This window comes from the organism of the source record quoted next, unplaced genomic scaffold (genome assembly GCF_019419815.1).
Source record: "Pyrus x bretschneideri cultivar Hongxiangsu unplaced genomic scaffold, Pyrus_bretschneideri_v1 Contig26, whole genome shotgun sequence".
Lineage (NCBI taxonomy): Eukaryota > Viridiplantae > Streptophyta > Magnoliopsida > Rosales > Rosaceae > Pyrus > Pyrus x bretschneideri.
Genome location: NW_025999568.1, coordinates 979814 through 1003243, shown reverse-complemented (window position 1 = coordinate 1003243; position 23430 = coordinate 979814). Strand labels below are relative to the sequence as shown.

General features: G+C 39.1%; 1 protein-coding gene and 1 long non-coding RNA gene across 2 annotated transcripts; both read right to left on the bottom strand.

The window, feature by feature from the left end:
• Positions 1-17248: 17248 nt before the first annotated feature.
• Positions 17249-19868, bottom strand: LOC103927442 (RHOMBOID-like protein 5). The gene is made up of 5 exons (XM_009336365.3): positions 19207-19868; positions 18295-18455; positions 18020-18201; positions 17684-17940; positions 17249-17571 (listed from the first exon to the last, which is right to left on the bottom strand). The coding sequence occupies exons 1-5, from the start codon at positions 19485-19487 to the stop codon at positions 17493-17495; spliced, it is 960 nt and encodes a 319-aa protein (XP_009334640.3). The 5' UTR covers positions 19488-19868; the 3' UTR covers positions 17249-17492.
• Positions 19869-20874: 1006 nt separating this feature from the next.
• On the bottom strand, positions 20875-22559 carry LOC103927443. Its single transcript, XR_664198.3, has 3 exons — positions 22396-22559; positions 22179-22251; positions 20875-21327 (listed from the first exon to the last, which is right to left on the bottom strand). It is a non-coding gene; the product is annotated as an uncharacterized LOC103927443 (long non-coding RNA).
• Positions 22560-23430: the final 871 nt, after the last annotated feature.

The window sequence follows — 23430 nt, the reverse complement described above, 5'->3', positions numbered from 1 at the left end:
CAACAGAGTAGTGACAAGCTTGCATGCTAACATCCCAGTTTTGAACAAATCAATAATATATTTCCTTTAGGACAAAAATATTTTGGACTTGCACCTCGATACCTCGATTCCTAGAAAATACCTACGGCCCAAGATCTTTCATTTCGAACTCCGTGGACAAATACTTCTTTAGTGTCGATTGCTTGACGGGGTCATTACTTGTAACGACCATGTCATCCACATATCCGATGAGTGCTGTAATCTTTTCATTCTTGCATTTCAAGAACAACATATGATTCCAATTGCTCTGTCAATACCCAAATGCCTTCATTGACTTAGCAAACCTACAAATCCAAACTCTTGAAGATTGCTTCAACCCGTTCAAAGACTTCCTAACTTACACACTTTCCCTTCTGTATGTCCGTACCGTTACATCCCGATGGAAGATCCATATAAATTCCTTTAGTTAAGTCTCCATGTAGGAATGCATTTTTTACATTGAATTGTTGCAATGGCATATCCAAATTAGCTACCAGGGAAAGTAGAACACGAACGTTATTGATCTTAGCCATCAGTGTGATGGTGTCTGTGTAGTCTATGCCATATTTTTTTAGTATATCCCTTTACCACTAATCTAGCTTTGAAACGATCAACCATTCAATCTGCTTTATACTTCACAGTATACACCCATTTACAACCCACAGGTTTCTTGCCTGCTGGCAAGTCTGATAGTTCCTAAGTAGCATTCTTCTTCAGCAATCTTAGTTCTTCGTTTATTGCTTCCTTCCATTTAGGATCGGCTAAGGCTTCCTGCACACTGTTAGGAATACATATAGTAGATAATTGACATACGATTGACTTGTTCGATTCAAAAAGGTGATAGGTGGAAACATAATTGTTTAATGGATACCTCACTTGTGAGTCCTAGGTTGATTCACTCACTAGATATTTAGTTTTACACTTAGGGTCCGCTTTGTAAGTAGGTTTAGGAATACCTCGGTTTATCCGCTCTGGGAGACGACAAAGTGGTGGTTCATCTGATGTAGAAGACGATTGGTTATGTATATCACTGATAGACGAGTCATCATGTACGACTTCTTCTAAAACCATAGGTTGCTCAGCATTGAACTGCCACTGGTTGCCATCCTCAAACATCTCGGGATGATAGACCGCAGTCTCTCATGTCTCGGTCTCAGCAAAAGCTTGCTGCTTGGCATTTATCTGCTCCTCGGTAATGGGTTGCTGTTCAGCGGCTTGCTACTCGGCAGTAGGCTGCTGTGCGGTAGGTTGTTGTACAGTGGCTCATTGCTTGGTAGTGGGCTACTATTCAATGACCTACTCCTTGGTTTGATACTTAAACATTCGAACTTCATTACCTTGAATCTCCCCCTAAAGTAAGGACTTAGAATGACCAGAAAATATTTCTTTTTCATGGAAAGTAACATAGGTAGTAATGAACATTTTCTTGGTGGAGAGATGATAGCAGCGATAACCCTTTTGAGTAGTGGCATATCCTAAAAACACACAACGAAGGGCTCGAGGTTCAAGTTTAGTGTGCAATTATGCAGAGGGCACATAGACAAAGGCAATGCCTCCAAGGACCTATGGGGCAAGATTAGGAACCAGAGGGTAGCTAGTCAGAGACATAAGGGTCTGAAAAGGTGTCTAAAAGTCAAGAGTGCGAGAGAGGAAATGATTGATGGGATAAACCGCAGATGTAAGTGCTTTGCCCCAATAATGTAGAGAAAGGCGTGCCTCAAGAAGAGAAGCACGAACCACTTCTAACAAGTGTCAATTCTTCCGTTCAGCCATCTGATGTGAGAATTACTTGACACTCAAATTAAACCCTCGTTTGACAATTGTAGTAGAATGGATAAGTGAGGGATCGTTCTAGACCGGGGATTAGGAGGGCTTGCTAAAACCTTCTAAATTGACTTAAAAACATAAAAACTAAATTAAAACAGATTTAAGACACTTGGGAACAAGGAAATAAAAAAGGGGGTTTTAGTTTTGACGAAGTTGAAATAAACAAACAAAATGCAAAAATGGACAGATTGTAAACAAGTGTTGTGAAACAAGATGGTTGGTGAATTAGCTAGAGGTTCTTTCTCCACACATGATATTTATGCATATGAATCAATTTCCAGTTATTCCTTCATTGAATTATGAACGACAATGCCCCAAATTAACCGTGACATCACTAGTTAACCCTCAGATTTTCCTTATATTATTGGATTGGATGGCATCATTCGACAACCCAAAACATTCTCAAAAGTTCCCTACATGTCATCATAATAGAGATACAATCGAAGATCATTAAGAATAATGAAAACCATAAGCATTGACAAAGCATTTGCAACTATGACATCATGTTACTCATGCTAAGAATTAAACTTAACGCGATCGTGACAAGCGACCTTCACTACTTTCAAGTATAAGTTAGTAACGATTATGTGAAACCTTCTTAAACTTTAGCCACATATTCATGCATGCTAATTAAGTGTCGACCCTCAATCAACAAACACAAATAAGTTAATCATCAAATAGTTAAGCCAATTGCATTCACGAATCAAGAGTTCATAACCGGAATTCATCAATTCATATCACATAAATAATCATGGTATTGAAATCACCCCTAGCCAAAAAGGGTTTAGTTCCTCATACAAAACAAAGAGAATTGAAATTAAACATTGAAATCAAAGAAACGCCTAAACATTCCAACAACTCAAACGTGAATTGTATGAACGTTTAGGCCCTCTTATCTTCCTCTTCGTTGTGGCACAAGGTCTAAAGATAGTTGGTTTGGGGGGATGGAAGTGTGGAATGCAGTGGGGAATTATGGAAATAGGTGAGGAGTGGTGGAGAAAATGGTGCAGAAAATGAAGAGAAACTCACGGCTAGGAGAAGGAAATGGAAGTGTTTATGGTGTGTTACGTGAAGTACATGAATTTGAACTTAAATTACCTGATTTGGCCGAGTTAGGGTGATTGGGGGCCTGCAGCATTGGGTTTTTCACCCTTGCCGTGGGTGAGCTAGACACTTCCTCAGGTTGTGTCGTCTCTTCATCTACTTTCTGGGCAGATTTGGGATTGTTTGGCTCGGTCCCAACTTCTTTTCCACCCCTTAGGGTGATGGCCTTGGCGGATTCGAATCCTCCCTTTGGATTGACTGTGGTTGAGCTAGGAAGCTTTCCTTGCTCTCTAATCTGTCCAAGGAACTCAGAAATCTGCCCTATTTACCTTTTCCTCGCAGGTTCATGCAAGAAAAAAAGGAAGAAAGCGAGAAGGACATTCTTGAAACGTTCCGGAAGGTGCAAGTGAACATACCGCTTCTCGATGCAATCAAACAGGTTCCAAAGTATGCTAAATTCCTCAAGGACCTATGCAATACAAAGAGAAGAAGGGAAAACAAAGAGGTAGTGAAGGTAAGCGAGAATGTGTCCGCTGTTTTGCAACGTAAACTGCCTACCAAGTGCAAAGACCCCGGTAGTTTCACGATTCCTTGTGTGATTGGACATAATCGTTTTGAACATGTCATGCTTGATTTAGGTGCATCCGTAAATGTCATGCCTTATTCCATTTATGCATCTATGAATTTGGGTGAATTAAAACAAGATGGTGTAATTATACAATTGGCCGATCGTTCTAACGCGTATCCAAAAGGAGTTTTGGAAGATGTGCTTGTGCAGGTGAACCATTTAATTTTTCCGGCTGATTTCTACGTCCTAGACATGGAGGATTCAGCCCATTCTACATCTTTGCCGATTCTCCTTGGTAGGCCATTCATGAAGACGGCCCGAACGAAGATTGATGTATACAAAGGCACCTTGACAATGGAATTCGATGGGGAAGTGATTGATTTTAATATTTCTGAAACTATGAGATATCCCGTTGATGACCATTCTTGTTTTTCCATTGATGTTATCGATTCTTTGGCGCAGGTATACCTTGAAGAATTGAACGAGGACGCCCTGGAAACAACCATCACTAAGGCCATAGAGTGCAAAAATGAAGGATTTGGGCCAATGCAAGGCCACGGCAAGGAGGAGGAATTCTTTGCCATGGGTTCTAGTGAAGAAATAATTGAGGTTATGGCAGCCCTTGAGTCATTGCCACAACAATATGGTAAGGTTCCACTCTCACTTTCAAATTCAGTTTCCACGAAGATGCTACCTTCTGTTGTTCAGGCACCATCGCTTGAACTTAAGCCCTTGCCGGACCATTTGAAGTATGTGTTTTTGGGAGAAGGCGAAACATTGCCCGTCATCATTTCATCAAGTCTCACGGCAATGGAGGAGGAGAAGCTTGTGAGGGTGCTGCGAGAACACAAAACGGCCATAGGGTGGACTTTGGCCGACATTAAAGGAATAAGCCCTACCACATGCATGCACCGTATACTTCTTGAGGAGGGGACTAAGCCATCCCGAGAGGCTCAACGCCGTCTCAACCCTCCGATGATGGAAACGGTGAAGAAGAAAATAATCAAGCTTTTGGATTGCGGAGTGATCTACCCTATCTCCGATAGCCGTTGGGTCTCTCCAGTTCAAGTCGTTCCCAAGAAGTCCGGAGTAACTGTTATCAAGAATGATGAGAATGAGCTCGTGCCTACACGCATTCAGACTGGATGGCGAGTATGTATCGATTACCGGAAGCTAAATGCCATGACTAGGAAAGATCACTTTCCTTTGCCATTCATCGACCAGATGCTCGAAAGGTTAGCCGGTCATGCTTTTTACTGTTTTCTTGATGGATACTCTGGATATAACCAAATTGTGATAGCCCCGGATGATCAAGAGAAGACCACATTCACATGTCCCTTTGGAACATTTGCTTATCGTCGCATGCCATTTGGCTTATGCAACGCACCGGCCACTTTCCAAAGGTGTATGGTAAGTATATTTTCCGATTTTGTTGAAAAGATCATTGAGGTTTTCATGGATGATTTCAGTGTGTTTGGGAGTTCATTTGATAATTGCTTGGATAATCTGACCTTAATTTTGAAACGATGTGTTGAAACTAACCTTGTCTTGAATTGGGAGAAATGTCACTTTATGGTGAAACAAGGTATAGTTTTAGGACATATTGTTTCAGAAAAAGGAATTGAAGTAGATAAATCGAAAATAGACCTTGTACGTCACTTACCCTCTCCTACTTCGGTTAGAGAGGTACGTTCGTTTCTTGGCCATGCAGGGTTCTATAGGCGTTTTATCAAGGACTTCTCCAAGATGTCTAACCCTCTTTGCCGATTGCTTCAAAAAGATGTGCCATTCAAGTTTGATGAAGAGTGTAATTCGGCATTTAACCAACTCAAGGAGAAGCTAGTCTCGGCCCCCATTATTGTACCTCCAGATTGGAGCCTTCCGTTCGAGCTCATGTGCGATGCATCCGACTATGCATTAGGAACTGTTCTAGGACAAAGAAGAGACAAGCGGCCGCATGTCATATACTATGCCTCTCGGACTCTCAATGATGCCCAATTGAACTACTCCACGACGGAAAAAGAACTTCTAGCTGTGGTTTTTGCTTTAGATAAATTCCGTTCATATTTAATTGGTACTAAAGTAATCGTTTATTCTGATCATGCAGCTTTGAGGTACTTGCTCACGAAAAAGGAAGCAAAGCCGAGGCTTATCCGTTGGATTCTTCTTCTTCAAGAATTTGATATTGAAATCCGGGATAAGAAAGGAAGCGAGAATGTAGTGGCTGACCATTTAAGCCGAATGATCCACGAGGAGCATGAACATGCCGTACCTATCCCTGAAACTTTTCCCGATGAGCAGTTGCTATCCATTGAGGTAAGTGAACCATGGTATGCAGATTTAGTGAATTACTTGGTGGCTAAACAATTTCCAAATGAACTAAACAAGCACCAACGTGATAAGCTTAAAAATGATGCACGTTTCTATGTTTGGGATGACCCTTATTTGTGGAAGTATTGCTCAGATCAAATTGTACGTAGATGTGTGCATGATTCTGAATTTCACTCAATTCTAAGCTTTTGTCACACATATGCATGTGGTGGTCATTTTGGCACACAACGCACTGCCCTCAAGGTTCAAGAGTGTGGTTTTTATTGGCCGACTATATTTAGGGATGCTAGAACCTTTTGTATGTCTTGTGATCGTTGCCAACGAATGGGTAACATAGGTACCAAGGACCAAATGCCGCAAACCCCTGTCTTTAATGTTGAAATTTTTGATGTTTGGGGCATTGATTTCATGGGCCCTTTCCCTCCATCTTATGGTTTCACTTATATCTTGCTAGCCGTTGATTATGTTTCTAAATGGGTGGAAGCAAAAGCCACCCGTACTAACGATTCTAAGGTGGTTGCAGATTTCGTGAAAACTAACATTTTTGCTAGGTTTGGAATGCCGAGAGTAATCATAAGTGATAGAGGGTCTCACTTTTGCAATCGGACCATTGAGGCGTTGCTAAGAAAGTACCATGTCAACCATAAGGTCTCCACACCTTACCATCCTCAAACAAATGGCCAAGCCGAGGTGTCTAACCGAGAAATCAAACAAATTTTGGAGAAGACCGTTGGACCAACAAGGAGGGATTGGAGCTTACGTTTAGATGATGCACTGTGGGCATATCGTACGGCGTACAAAACACCCATTGGGATGTCACCTTTTCGGCTCGTCTATGGTAAGCCATGTCATTTGCCCGTAGAGTTAGAACACAAGGCACATTGGGCCGTGAAGACTTTCAACATGGACATAGATGCAGCGGGAGTTCATAGGAAGCTCCAATTGAATGAACTTGAGGAGATTCGGAATGAAGCCTATGAGAATGCCCGGATGTACAAAGCCAAGACCAAAGCATTCCATGATAAAATGATTCGAACCAAGACCTTCACAGTTGGGCAGAAAGTGTTACTTTTCAACTCTCGCCTACGTTTGTTTCCTGGTAAGTTGCGTTCTAAATGGATTGGCCCGTTTGTTGTTACTAACGTTTTACCTTATGGTACAGTCCACATAAAAAGCTTAAGGAATGGCGTAGAATTCAAGGTGAATGGGCATCGGTTGAAGCCATATTACGAGCATGGTGTGGGGCAAGTGGTGGAAGACACTCCTTTCCATTCCGTGGGCTCAAATTAAGATTGAAGAGAGTACTCGTCCGGCTGCAAGACGTAAAAGCAAGCGCTTCGTGGGAGGCAACCCATTACAGTGAATAACGCTTGTTCATTGATTTCCGAGTGATTACAAAAAAAAAAAAAAAAAAAAAAAAAAACATGGCAGAAAGATGGAGCCTTCACAAAGGTTGTGTACGTGAGGCCCCACTACGTGGCAACACTCTCGGAACAGAAGGCATCGGAGCAGAAGGCATCGGAGCAAGAGGCATAGGAGCGGGAGGCACCGAAGATAGATCATTCAAGGCCCCAATCCTTGGTGGAACGCTGGATGACCCAGGAAAGAGGTGCCTCTGGAAGAAAGCTGCAAACCGTTGACGGTCATCAAGCTCATCAAGCTTCCTCTTCATGCCTGTCGAATAATTGTTGGCAAGCACGTGCAAACTTCGGTTCTCGTACTTAAGCTGTTTGATCTCCTGCTTAAGACTCTCCACCTCCGCCATCAAGGATTCAACCTGACGGGAGTGAGCAAGAAGGCGTTGGCCCATGTTGGACACAGAGCCAGCGCACTGAACGCTAAGAGCCAAGGACTCTTGAACGGCCAACTCATCGGACCGTCCAGAAAGCAGCTGACTATCTTTGGGAGTGAGGAGGTTCCGAGCTACTATCGTAGCCGTTGTGGCATCCGTCATCACAGAGTCCTCATCTGTAAGAGGGCCATGAGAAGATAAGAAAGACGGGCACCATACCTTATCCTGACGAGGCGCGACCGGGTCACTGCTTAGACTCAAATCTAAGCAAATGTTCGATGGGTTGGATGAGCTAGCCATTGTTCAAGAAGTTAAAAGAGAAGGGTTGGATGGAGGAAAATCTCGACGGGCCGAAGATGATTTTTGGGAAGTCTTCAAAGTGTGCAGATAGAGGTGATCGATCACCTCTATTAAAGGATAGGCGACGCAATCACCAATTCAGAATTGAAGAGACACCGCTCTTCAAAAACTGGATTTTCTGGCGTAAAGATCGCCAGCTCTTCAGACGCAATCCAGGCTTTTCAGAAAGCGTGTGCAAATTTGTCAAAAGTTCCCAGCTTTTCAGAAGACGCGTGGAAGGCGAGAAATCAGCTGCACACTTTAGCCGACAAACGTGGGTGACAAAGCCGAAAGCTCCCGGCTTTCCAGAAAGCAAGTGCAACTTTGTGAAAAGCTCCCGGCTTTTCAGAAAGCGCGTACCACTTTGTCAAAAGCTCCCGGCTTTTCAGAAGACGCGTGGAGGACATTGCCGCATTCGCACTGCCACTTACCATTACAATTCCTATATACATCAACATTCATGGCAAGGCATACACCCACCAACGCATAACTTTCCTTCTCGGCCGAAAATGTAAGCTGCAACCAACCCTCTCAAACATGCTCAGTTTTCTCCTTCTCTTGAGAACACATTTTCAACCATGGATGTATCCCCCGAAGAAGATACCAAATGCCTGGAGTACAAAGGAGGCAAGAGGAAACGGTGGATCGAAGCATGTGGATTCATTCGCTGCCTCTTCGAAAGCAAAGGTATCTCATATCATCAAGGGCGAAAGCAAAGGTATCTCATATCATGCTCTTTCCCTGTCTTTTCCTTTGTGCTTGATATTACTTGCATGGCAAAGTGAAAGAAGCAACCAGCCGGCACTTGGAGTCTATCTGGACTCTATTCCCTGGTTGCTTACCTAGCTTTGCTGAGCTATCCTCTAACCCTCTTCAATACGAATTGGAGAGATTGAACAAAGAAACAGATAAAAGGAGTAAGCTCAGACCTTCGGGGGAGACCAAAAGAATCCTGCTGCCCAGTTCAAGAGTAGCACAAAGGAAAATCAACGATCGGAGGAAACCAAAAGAATCTCCAGCTCAGTTCAAGAGTAGCCTGTGGAAAAACTCAAGATGAAGCCTCATTGCCATCACCAAGGAGAAGATGGAACGAACACTCCATAACCAGATTAGCATCTCTAAACTCTTCTCTTTGTTAGATACATTCTGCCATGTTTAGTATGTTTAATTGCTGTTTATATGTTTGTTTGTGTTTAGTGTGGTTTTTTAACATTGAGGACAATGTTTGATTTAAGTGTGGGGGAGTTACTAAAGTGTTTTGATGCAAATTCGTAGGGTTTTATCCACCATAACTTCAAATGTTGTTTCTTGCTGTTTTTAAGTGTGTTTAGTGTGTTTTGACTTAAAAATTCGAAAATCACATAAAAATTTGAAAAACATGTTTTGAAAAGCCAAAAAAGAGTGTTTTGAGTCGTTTTTGTGTCGTAGGTCACCTTCCAACACAATGATAAGGATTTGGTTTCTAATTGCATGACTGTTAAAAAGAGTTAGAAACATGGAGAAAAGTTTGATTTACTCTTGGTATATGCTTGGTTATGGTTATAATGTATGACTTCACATGCAATCATAAAAGAAAAAATTAGTTATGTAACATGCTTGAAGGAAGGAACTCAAACAAACGCTACAACCCTGAGAGACTTGAGCCTATAACGTTCTTTGGAGAGTATAATCTGTGATTTCTTGTTTTCCAAAGTTGTTGCATGATCTCATTATTCTTTGCTTGGTTACTACTTAGAAGGCGTTTCATCATATAGTTCCAAATGCTAGAACTCATGCCCATTTCATTCAAGGCATGTTATTGATTTACATAACATATATCAAGATGAAGTTGTGTAGTTACCACCATAGCCAAATAACCTCACTTCCCATATTTCGTATATGTTGTAAGTTTTACCCCTGTTGAGCTTTGTTTAGCCTTTATTCTTTGTCAACCCACATTATCCTCACCTAGCCTAGTTTAGGACAATCCACACCCTTGTTCTTAAAAGATAGTGAGCATAACTTCAATGAATTCCTTTTGAGTTACATTATGCAAGAAAATGAGTGTGGGGGAAGGAATGCTTGTTCTTAAGCATGTTTTGAGTTTCAAAAGAAAAGAAAAACAGAAAAGAAAAGAAAGAAAGAAAGAAAGAAAAAAAGAGCTTGAAAAAAAAAAAAATGAAAGAATGAGTGATTGAAGAAAGGGCTCAAAACACCAATTCTGGCCCTAAATTGTCTCCCTTTTTGTTCCAAAGTTGAGTTTTCATTCAAAAGTGAATTCTAAGTTGATTCAATTGCCTTGCTCACTATTTCTTTAAGAACCTTTGTTTTCCATATCCCTTCTTTGTTATCCACACGCCCCAAGCCCCATTACAACCCGTGACTTCAATCTTGAGTGTTATGTGTTTCAATTTGTGGAGTTTGAACTTGGTATGAGCATATGATGTCACTGGTTCTCGCGTCTAAGTAGTAGCATTCCATTCATGAGATCATATCTAAACATGCTTATTAACTCCAAAAATTGCGTTCTTTGTGATACATATATGTGAGTGTTCGTTTTCATGTTTACATCAATCTTCTCACATATGACTAGATTAGGGTGTGTAGTTAGAAAATTTGAGTGAAAATTGAGTGCATATCTTGTAAGGAATTGAGCAAATTCTCTAAGGCATGTTACTACATTCAAAACATGGTTTTAAATGCTTAATTGCGAACTAGTATGTGGTGACTATGATTAAGAATGTACTTAAGGGTAAAGATGGCTAAATTCTGTGGGAATAATGATTTTTAACTTGTCATGTGCATTGGAAATCCCTGAAACGATTGTTGGAAGGTGTAGGTTGTGTTTTACGTGTTTAGTGTCGTTTTGTTTATTTGTTTTTATTCTGTTTTGCTCGAGGACTAGCAAAAGATAAGTGTGGGGGAGTTTGATAGGAGCATATTCATGCGACTTAAATGGCTTGTTCTCGTGCATTTACGTTATGTTTCTCTAGTTATTTTAGTCCTTTATGCTTCTTTTGTGTGTTTTCAGGTTCTAAGGACTTAGGGAGCAAGAAAGTTCATTTTGAGGCTATTTGGGGCACTTTTGGGCATGGATTGGATAGCTTAATCATGGAGCAAAGAGGATGGACGAAATTGAAGCCTTGTATGCTCTTTGGGGACATCAAACAAAGGGCCTAGCCCAATCAAACAAATCCTTTGAGCCATGGAAAACCTCTAGCCCAATCAAACATATTATGCCATGCAAACCAACCTATTTTAGGCCCATTCTATGTACTTAAACCCTAGCCCTTTAAACTAGCCCTATTATCACTTATCACTTCCATTCACTTATCACTCACCACATATCATTCATTTATCACTTAACATATCATTCACTTATCACTTATCATACTCATAATCATCTACACATTTCAACCATTTAAACATATGCATTTCAACTCACATGCACACCCACCTCTTTCCACCTAATCCACATGCTTTCACAACCTAAAACACATGCACATTCACCCTAAATCAATCACATTCACCCTAAATCAATCACATTCACAACATGCCATCATTTCTCCCCCCTTTGCCGTGCATTGCACTTAAACTTTCCAACCTTTCCAAATGCAATTTCATCAACACATGCATTCATTATTCATTCACCTTGCACTCCTTCAATTCACCCACCATTCATTCTTTATTCCACATACACTCATCATCACACAACCTAGCTAACCCTACATGCATTATTTATTAACTCTTCATCATGCATCAACATTTTAAATCATCAAAAACCAACCTTTGCCGTGGCATTCACTCCCATTTCCAGCATAAACACATGCATTTCCAGCTTTCACATGCATCACATTCATTTCCAAACAACAATCACTTCAAATGCCATGCATTCACATGCATTTACACCACCAAAAACCCCTTTGTCGTGGGCTTTCAATGCCTTTTCAGCTTTCCCTTTTATTTTCCAGCTTTCATTCTTCATCATTCCAGCATTCCACCTAATTCACATGCCTTCATTCATTCTTTATTCCACTTACACTCATCATCACACACCTTAGCAATCAACACATGCACTCACATGCATCACAACCACAAAGAACCATCCTGAAAACACTTTGCCGTGGCCTACTCACAATTTCAGCATCTTCACATGTCTTTCTAGCTTTCCCTTTCATTTCCACCACTCATTCTTCATCATTTCAGCCACCTACATGCATTAATTATTAAACTCGTCATCATTGCATCCAGAAAATAAGCAAGAAAGATTCCCAAACACATGCTTCACCAACAAACAAATCAGCAACACATGCACCAAAAACATCCATGCCGTGGGTTCCCTTTGCTCCCCTTGTGCAATTCCAGCTTTTCACATGTGTCCTAGCTGTTTTTCCATCATTCCTCCACACAAACACCTTAAACAAACAGCCATATAACCTCCACTCCTCCTATAAATACCCTTGCATTCCCATTCATTCATATATCTCATTCACAACACAACACACCATAAACACTTCCATTTCCTTCTCCTAGCCGTGAGTTTCTCTTCATTTTCTGCACCATTTTCTCCACCACTCCTCACCTATTTCCATAATTCCCCACTCCATTCCACACTTCCATCCCCCCAAACCAACTATCTTTAGACCTTGTGCCACAACGAAGAGGAAGATAAGAGGGCCTAAACGTTCATACAATTCACGTTTGAGTTGTTGGAATGTTTAGGCGTTTCTTTGATTTCAATGTTTAATTTCAATTCTCTTTGTTTTGTATGAGGAACTAAACCCTTTTTGGCTAGGGGTGATTTCAATACCATGATTATTTATGTGATATGAATTGATGAATTCCGGTTATGAACTCTTGATTCGTGAATGCAATTGGCTTAACTATTTGATGATTAACTTATTTGTGTTTGTTGATTGAGGGTCGACACTTAATTAGCATGCATGAATATGTGGCTAAAGTTTAAGAAGGTTTCACATAATCGTTACTAACTTATACTTGAAAGTAGTGAAGGTCGCTTGTCACGATCGCGTTAAGTTTAATTCTTAGCATGAGTAACATGATGTCATAGTTGCAAATGCTTTGTCAATGCTTATGGTTTTCATTATTCTTAATGATCTTCGATTGTATCTCTATTATGATGACATGTAGGGAACTTTTGAGAATGTTTTGTGTTGTCGAATGAGATATATGAATGAATGGGAATGTAAGGGTATTTATAGGAGGAATGGAGGTTATATGGCTGTTTGTTTAAGGTGTTTGTGTGGAGGAATGATGGAAAAACAGCTAGGACACATGTGAAAAGCTGGAATTGCACAAGGGGAGCAAAGGGAACCCACAGCATGGATGTTTTTGGTGCATGTGTTGCTGATTTGTTTGTTGGTGAAGCATGTGTTTGGGAAGCTTTCTTGCTTATTTTCTGGATGCAATGATGAAGAGTTTAATAATTAATGCATGTAGGTGGCTGAAATGATGAAGAATGAGTGGTGGAAATGAAAGGGAAAGCTAGAAAGACATGTGAAGATGCTGGAATTGTGAGTAGGCCACGACAATGTGTTTTCAGGATGGTTCTTTGTGGTTGTGATGCATGTGAGTGCATGTGTTGATTGCTAAGGTGTGTGATGATGAGTGTAAGTGGAATAAAGAATGAATGAAGGCATGTGAATTAGGTGGAATGCTGGAATGATGAAGAATGAAAGCTGGAAAATAAAAGGGAAAGCTGAAAAGGCATTGAAAGCCCACGGCAAAGGGGTTTTTGGTGGTGTAAATGCATGTGAATGCATGGCATTTGAAGTGATTGTTGTTTGGAAATGAATGTGATGCATGTGAAAGCTGGAAATGCATGTGTTTATGCTGGAAATGGGAGTGAATGCCACGGCAAAGGTTGGTTTTTGATGATTTAAAATGTTGATGCATGATGAAGAGTTAATAAATAATGCATGTAGGGTTAGCTAGGTTGTGTGATGATGAGTGTATGTGGAATAAAGAATGAATGGTGGGTGAATTGAAGGAGTGCAAGGTGAATGAATAATGAATGCATGTGTTGATGAAATTGCATTTGGAAAGGTTGGAAAGTTTAAGTGCAATGCACGGCAAAGGGGGGAGAAATGATGGCATGTTGTGAATGTGATTGATTTAGGGTGAATGTGCATGTGTTTTAGGTTGTGAAAGCATGTGGATTAGGTGGAAAGAGGTGGGTGTGCATGTGAGTTGAAATGCATATGTTTAAATGGTTGAAATGTGTAGATGATTATGAGTATGATAAGTGATAAGTGAATGATATGTTAAGTGATAAATGAATGATATGTGGTGAGTGATAAGTGAATGGAAGTGATAAGTGATAATAGGGCTAGTTTAAAGGGCTAGGGTTTAAGTACATAGAATGGGCCTAAAATAGGTTGGTTTGCATGGCATAATATGTTTGATTGGGCTAGAGGTTTTCCATGGCTCAAAGGATTTGTTTGATTGGGCTAGGCCCTTTGTTTGATGTCCCCAAAGAGCATACAAGGTTTCAATTTCGTCCATCCTCTTTGCTCCATGATTAAGCTATCCAATCCATGCCCAAAAGTGCCCCAAATAGCCTCAAAATGCACTTTCTTGCTCCCTAAGCCCTTAGAACCTGAAAACACACAAAAGAAGCATAAAGGACTAAAATAACTAGAGAAACATAACGTAAATGCACGAGAACAAGCCATTTAAGTCGCATGAATATGCTCCTATCACCATCCCATTCTGCTGATGAGTGTTTGGACATATGGTTTGATGAACAATCCCATGCATATCAAGGAAATAGTGAAGTTCTATAAAAATATACTTGCCTCCATTATCATTTCGAAGAACCTGGATATTCATATTGTATTGCACGGAGACCATATTGTGAAACTTTTGAAAGGCCAAACTAACATTACTTATTTTCACAATGTCACCCAAGTCATTCTCATACAATCATCAATAAAAGTGAGAAACTAGTGAGCTCCACCAAGAGAGGCAATTTTCGAGGGACCCTAAACATCAGAGTGCAAAATCATAAAAGTCACATAACTCTTATTCAAACTTGGAGGAAAAGAAGTTCGATGGCTTTTAGCCATTTCACACACATCACACTTAAACTAAGAAACATCGCTTTTCACAAACAAACTAGGGAATAATTATGAAAATAATCAAAAAAGCATCTCCAAGACGACAGTGCTATATCCAGATAACAGAGGCTCGCCGTTTATTGAACCAAGGGTCACGTCTCTCATCCCAATTCTCAGGATACCCAATCAACTCAAAGCATCGGCTCTTGGAGTGTTCATTCATGCCGCAGTGTAGAAATTTACTCAGAGGGCGATCCCGGCTAGTCTGGTCGATCCATGGCTAGCAGAACCTACTCTCGCAACCACCTTGGTTAGCACAAGTGAAATGGGCCTGAGACTTGCTTACCATTGTTGCAGGTTTGATGTTGTGTCCTTCCATCTTCATGGCTTCCTTGCGATCAACTTCATGACGGACATATGCATACACCGCCTATAGTCCAAGTGGTGGATCTTTGTGTAACACTTCTCTGCGGACTTGATCAAATACATCATCTAGCCCACCAAGAAACAAATGCACCCTCTATCACTCAGTACTTTTGTGAAAAATCTTGATATTGTTTTCACACTCCATGGCCACTTTGTTAAAGTGACCATATCTTGGAAAATTTGTGTTAGCTCCCCAAAATAGATAGCCAAAGGCAGTCCATTCTGCCGAAGACGTGATGCTTTTTGGTTCAAGGAATAAATTCTAGCCTCATCGTTCTCGTCAAAGTAGGCAGTCTTCAAAGAATCCCTAATTTCTTTCGAAGTTGACAGCCAAATGTACTGTTTCATAATCTCCAGCTTCATTGTTGATAAGAGCCAACTCTTAATTCTCTGATCATCAAAGAACCAATCATCATATTTGGGATCTTCTTCCTTCCAACAATATGAATTTGGATGAGACGAGCCCATAGATCATAGTCCTTCTCATTGGAATTATCAGGATTGGACCACAACCGGAGCAGTAATGGAATCACCTTGCTATCCTCGATAGACATCTTTCACGACGAATGACAATCTTTGCCGCGACAAAGGCAGGGGTTCAAAAAAAGGTCGGCGGAATTTGGCAAAATCTGGTAGCACCCTACGAACCTGGAAATGTTCTTGAGCAGCAACAACGCACGTCGCTTGTTGTGGTTTGGGGATAAACGGGGAACAGCAATGACGTCAAGTTGCTCAATGTTCGTTGCAGACAGAGACGTAGCAGAGGTGTTGGGCATGGCACGGTAACACGAACCCAATTAGGGTTTGAAGTTTTCCTTCCTTTTTTTTACAGCCTGGCTCTGGTGTAGAATCCTTTGAAAGTGTATTGTATTCTTCTCACTCTGAGGTATATATATTCATGTACAATCCTATTGTAATAGGGAAAGAATAATTACAAACAATATCTCCTAAACTAGGAAACCCAAGATTATAGAAATTCCGGAATAAAAGGAAATCCATACAAAGTCAACAGTTACTACTGGTATTGTGCCTTCATTGTCATAGTCAATGCAAATCGTCATTTTTGCTCTGTTGTTCTCTCTTTTTCGCTCTCATAATCTTTCACTATACGTAAAGGCTTATCTCCAAGTAGATGTGTTGGTCCACCTAGCATTAGGCCTTTTCGATTTTTCCAAGTTTCAGAAAACTAAAACTGAGAAGCATGGCAAGGAGGGGTTTCGAATCTTGATTAGTAGGGCCAAGCAATAACGCCCCCTTTCGTCTCCCATTCTCTTAATTAGAAAAGGATGGAATTTGGAGAATGTGTATTATTATAAAGAGTTTGAGGGAATTCATTCAGCTTGCAATATATTTTCGAAAGTTGGAATACATTTAAACTTTACCCCACCTAGCATTATTTCTACAGTTTGTACATCTTTAAGTCCTTCGCCGTTTGTCATTTCAAAGTTTTCGTCTGTCAAGATTTTAAATTGATGAGAGCAGCATACTTATTTGTGATTTTTTTTTCCCTTCAGGATGGTTGCAGGCAGCCGACCCCACTTAATGGAAAAAGATTTTGTTATTGTTGTTGTTGTTCTTCAGGATGGTTGCAGGATTGCTCGATATTTTGTATGTGTATGGCACTGTTGCAACCATTGTTTGGTTGCGCATACTTGGTAAATACGCACCCCGTGATTCGCCAAGGGTATGCATTAATCTTCTACTAAAAAGTATGCATATTTCCAAGTGCAGACATGATGACTTTTTATTTTGTAGCCTATGTTTTCTAATCGAACTTCTGAAGTTGTTATTCTGAAAGATGCAGAAAAATTCTGAAACTGAGATTATGGCCAAGAAATTGTTTCGAGTACTACGAAATCTGAAATACTTATCTGATCATAGTACAGAAAATACTCATATCTCTTACATCCCGGCAATCATCTCTCTCATACACACTTAGCTCTGAACATTGGCAGTACATTGATGATACATATGCATGCGTTACGCTAGAACAGTTTATGGTGTTATACTTCCAATTCTTGAAAAAACATGAAGTTGAACCGCCACGAAAGTATAGTTTGTCCATTAATTACCCAAAACTTACACAAGCTCAATATTTGTTTACACTATCAGGCAGATGTTGTTTAATTTCCTTTATATTAAATAGCTTACCGAAGGCAGTTGCATACCTGCAAATTTAAAAATAAAACATAAATTTGTTAGATAATCGATATATATAGTTTTTGTTTTTTCGCATTCTTGAATAATTTGTCCAAAGAGAAAAAGAAATTAACCACTTACAGAATAATGCACGCCACCAAACCAAGGACCCCCAGAAAATATTGACAGAAATTGTGCCTTGCTGTACGTTTGACTTGATGGTAGGTTGGCATGTACTTGCTGCTTACATATCCAAACTGAGGCTTAACAAAAAACACAAAACCAAGGAAAAATCCGGCGACGAGTCCTCCTACATGAGCTGAATGGTCCATATGAAGTAGAAATCCAATGGCCAAGTTCAGGGCAGCATTGAGGATGATTATCATGATCGACGAGCACTGAATTTTTGTAAGAACCTTGATTTAGCTGTTATGAAAAATTGAAAACGAGGGAATGGAACGAGAAAATACACATTACCTTATCGTCATACACTGTCCAGTTTGTGATCAGCTCAGAAAGTGAGGCTCCCAACAATCCAAAAATTGCCCCAGATGCGCCAACTGATATAGTCTTGCTTGACTTTCCGTGTTTAATAATACTAAGGCAAGACCCTAAACTTCCCCCTAACCCAGAAAGCACATACACGAATCCAAATCTGTCTGCAAATCCGGTGTTAAACAACAGTTATTAGATACCATTGGTCATGAAAAATACTTGGTACTTAGAATGAAATCTTAATCCAAGGCTCTTACGAAATCCAAAATCCTGCTCAAGCCGGAGCCCAACGAAATCAAGGCTGATCATGTTGGCGAATAGATGAATCAGCCCGCCATGTAGCCACATTGCAGAAAAAAGGCGCCATGCTTCACCATTCACCACTAGTTTTGTATCAAGGCCTCCTAGTCTTTGGAGGCTGCAAATAGTAGCAATTAGATTAGGTTTTAGATGTAGGCAATTGTTCTCTGCACTTCCTCTCTAGATTATGGTCCTTTATTCCCTTATAATTTGTTCAATCCAATGTCTAAAAAAGGTGTGCATAAATAATTTCCCTTCGATATATTCAACGTAGCCAGTAATTGGAGAAAGCTTTAACCCGAATAACTTTACCATTCTTTGCCACCCTAGAAAGTTATGATGAAGTTGATTTTATGGAGCAACCGCTAAACAGAAAACCAAAAATTCAATTTGAAATGTCGAAATTTTGTTTTTGTTTCAAATTCTTAAAGATTGTAGAGAGAAATTACAAGTAAACACAGAACACAACAGATTAAACCGACCTCAGCCGAGATTGATCGAAATTCCACCTATAACTGCCATCAAATCTTTATTTACGATAATTACAAAGGTAAAATCAACCCTACATTATGCTGTGGTTCTCCTTCCATGCCACTTTCAGTTGTAAAAACTTCAATTTTAGGTCATTAAAATTTAATTCATATTCGTAATCGAAATTCTTGGGTTAATTGGTTCATTGCCAAACTCTAACTCTTCCTCCCCTTTCCAAAAAGAAAACGAGAAAAAGAAAGAAACAAGGAAATATAAAATTAATAGTAAAACTGGATTAGAAATCTCAATTGTGAAAAGCATTGATCAAACAATCTTTGCAATCCCAGTAATTATTGATAAATAATAAGTAAAACAAAAATATATATGACCGAGCTTACGTTTCAGGGGTAGGACCGATCATGCGGTTATCGTGCCAGGGTTGGAAGGAGAACCTATCCAAGTAATGCCCTCCCATACACTGATCCTTTGACATTTTAGATGGGCAGTTGTTCTCATACATTGTCCATATGAACACCCCGAGATTCACAATGAATATAAGCGGCACCAACCACGGAGAGTACCGCCTTGGTGGTGCCATCATTGGTGGCGGCGCGTAAAAGGCTGGTGGAGGTGGAGCATATGGAGGAGGTGGAGGATAGTATGGCGGTGGCGCATACATTTTCGTTTTTTCTTTTTCTTTTTCTTTTTCTTTTTTTTCTTTTTTTTTTTTTCGGTTTTCAAAGATGTGTTATCAAATTCGGTATATGTGTTCTGTCGTGCTGGGGCGGAAGAGGTACACTGCACCGGCAGCGTTGGCGTGGGTGGCAGATGCAAAATGCGCACCACGGTTGTAGGGTTGAGGGAGAAGAGAGAGATATAGCTACGTATTTGGGCGGCAAGGAACGAGTCTTTGTTGCGTAGGTAGTTAATTTAGGCATGCTTTTCGCGATAATAGATGTGTGATTGTGTTGGTAGTTAATCTAGGTATATGTTGGTAGTTAATTTGGTATTTAATGGTCCTTTTCTCATTCATGAGAACACCAAAAGGAAAAAATTAAAATAAAATAAATAAATTGTTATGAATGTACTTCTAGTAGATGTAGTAGATTGTATTTAGGATATTAGAAGATCTTTTCCCTTTAGGATTGTATTACTTAAGGCAAAGAATATTCGTTCGTTTACTATAAATAAAACCATAAGACTAGAGAATAACACATAGAATTTCTCAACCCTATCCTCCATCTCTCTTTCATAACACGTTATCACCATGTTTTTGACGCTGCGCTACATAGAATTTGTTCATCTTCAATCAGGAGAGTATTATTGGCCAAAAACAAAAACAAATCAGGAGACTATTACGCTTCAATTACTCTTGTCTAATTAACTTTTGATTTTATTGAATTCATATTCTTTTATTGATTCAATCTATTTTTTTAATGTTGAAACGAGATACAACATGCCTTGAATATGGAAATCCGAAATCCGAAGGAGGAACTCCTACACATCCATTCACAATATTCATCACTCAATCTAGATTCTTCTAAAACAACGATTTTTACCTTAATATTTTTTTCATCCCTTATTGCATGGACCTTCACTGTCACACCCCAAAACCGGAGATGTGAGCTTAAGAGAAATAAATAGAACCAAGTGGCACAAAAATTAGCTAAAGACTGTCAAGAAAAATTTAAACTCAACAAATATACTAAACCAAACTACATAGGTAACTTAAAGAAATAGAGTTAAAGACTTCTTGCTGTAATACAAACTACATAATCAACCTGTACCGTAAAATTCACCAAATATAGCTCGTCTAACCAAAAAGTATGAAAATTTCTAGATCCAAGGTAGACATATAAAACTAACTTGTGTTAAAATTTCATGGGTTTTTGCGTTCAGGAAGTATAGTAAAATTTAAGTCCAAAACAGGTATGCTGCTGTTTGTTTTTCAAAGGGAAAAAAAAAAAAAAAAAAAAAAAAAACCCTTCACCAACCTGAATCACTTTAAAAGTCTTTGGAAATGAAATCGATTCCATTCTAAGAAAAATGAAAATAAATAGTAGATAATCAGCCACAAGTTCGAATGGTAACCAAATTCATGGTTCTCAAAATGTAACACATCAAACCTAACAAATTTCATGTTTACCAAAAAAAAAAAAAATGTAACACATCAAACCTCATAGATTTTAACTAGTTCATAAAAGAAACTTTGAGGCTTCTTACCAGAAAAACATGTTCAGGTCATTTGATGAAAAATACAAATGAGCAAAAATTATACAAACCAAAAGACATGTGATCAAATGTTGCATGGTTTTCATTGCCTAGGTAAGTAGAGACGCTAACCCATTGTGGCCTACGTCTTCTTAATTTACAACGCAACAAAATGATCATTTACAGACTAAGACTAACTATACAAAATACATTGGCAGCTCACCCAAAAGATATACGTCTAGACTCCTCTTCACTAGTCCACAAAATAGAACTGCAACTCAAAACTCAGCTAGTCAACCTTACACCACCTGTAAATACAATTTAGAAAAACAGGTGAGCATAAAATGCCCAGTAGGGGTTTTTCGATAAGACCTTATTTAAATTCTTGGTGCATGCTGAAAAGTGATTAGAGCAATCCAGAAACATTCACATCCAATACTATGTAATTTAACAATAAACATATTGTAGGAAAACCAAAGTTTCAGAGCACTACTAGCTATAACAACACAGTACACCACACACAGTTCAAAAGCATTTCTTTTGTTCTAAGAACAATGGAGCCATTATCGTTTAAAGAAAAATAGCACAACTAATCACAAACATTTTCTTTGATCCCAAACAAGTGACTAGCAGATTGGAACCATAACATACCTGGCCTATATACATATCACACATTTATCACATTGATAAATCGTTCTCGCAGCCCACACATGGAGCTTTCCCTGGGGAACATTGGGTCATTGTGCCCATAATCTAACAATTTCAAGGGTCATTGTGCCCCGTTCATATATTTCTCAACATTCTTAATTGCACAGTATTATACTACTTTCCATCTACTTTCACAATTAAAAAATCATGTCAACACACTTCAAAATCTCATAATGAGTAGAATAAAGGTATGCACGTCAAAAACGAAATCTTGAATAACCTTTTCAATTACTTTGAACTCACCAAAGTTGTAGAAAGAAAATTAAAATCATTAGAATCCAACCATAGAGAAACATTTGCTTCACTTCAACCATAGAGAAACATTTGCTTTACTTCTTTCACATAATCAAAACAGAAAAACATTTGAAGTAAGGTTAAAATAGAGCTCAAATGCCAACTTTGTCTAGTAAAACAAAAAATCTAAATATTTTTTTATGGTTAAAACCCCTACCTCAACACAATTTGTTGATGTTCAACTCCGACTGTGACTTGCACCGTAGCCACCTTGTCCTTCTCTTCCTTATCTATAAGTAAGAAAAATCATCACACACTGCTTGTACAAAATACCAGACAACATACCCTAATTCAAGGTTAATTGGGGACTTTAATCAAGCACTTGGGTTATCAAACCAAATAACAATGAAATTTCAAATGTAACAAATAGATACCTCTAGTGGACACGAAGGAAAGAATTTGACTTGTCCTAATCGACACAAGCAAATTCAACCGGATATTGAATTCTTCTTCCTTGAGAATCTGGCAGCCAAAAGAACTAAAAAGGTGAAATTACCCTCTCACTCTCGGCTGGAGAAGAGAGCAGCAAAAAAGAGGGTTTCTAGAACATACCCATTCCCTTTTCTCTTTACTTATTAAAGTAACTATCCCTTTTTTGTTTTTTTTTTTAATTTATTATTTTCTTTTCTAACCAAAGGTTGATCTCAATAATAAAAGATCCTTTAATGCGCAAAAGACCAATTGATCCAAACCTAAAACAAGGTAAATTAAATTTACCAACAATGGCCACAAGTAATTCACTCTTAATCAACCACTTAAATTTTCGGATATTACATTCACCAAATACATGACCTGACTTTACGTTTTACGAATTATAGATTCTACATAAATTGTGTATGTTGTTGGAGTCCTATTGGAATAGGAATGTGATTGTGTAAATCTTAGTAGATATGGGAATATATCTTATATTCTTATTAGGAGTAAATTACCTATTAAATGTTGTAATACTAAAGGGTAAGGAATTAACCTTCCCTACTGCTATAAATAAAGGCTCAATGGGGTGGAATAACACACACCCACAATTACACATCTCTCTCTTTCTCTCTACTATTGCCGCATCTTTCTCTCTCTCTCTATCGCCTCCATAATTGTTCAGTAAATTATGCCTACAACACGTTATCAGCATACTCTTGACGCTGTCCTAAAAAGAGTTTATTCTTCAATTAGGGGAATATTACGGTTTAATCATTCTTTTTATTATTAATTTATTATTTTGAATTGATCTACATGCTATTGATTCAATTTAATTTTTCTGTGTTGAACGTGATACAACGCATTAAAGATGCAATTCCGGCTTACAGAGAAGGATCTTCTACAAATTCAAAGGCTTTTATTTGTTTTCTGCCAATTAGGTACGCTTAAAATAAAGTAAGATATTTGAAACAACCATGAAGCATGAAAACATTCCC

Excerpts from the sequence above, each read along its gene's own strand:
- LOC103927442 (XM_009336365.3), bottom strand. The coding sequence starts at position 19,487 with ATGTATGCGCCACCGCCATACTATCCTCCACCTCCTCCATATGCTCCA. Across the intron at positions 17,941-18,019 it reads GGACAGTGTATGACGATAAG|TGCTCGTCGATCATGATAAT; the intron begins GTAATGTGTATT and ends ACAAAAATTCAG. Across the intron at positions 17,572-17,683 it reads TTGGTGGCGTGCATTATTCT|GTATGCAACTGCCTTCGGTA; the intron begins GTAAGTGGTTAA and ends TTAAATTTGCAG.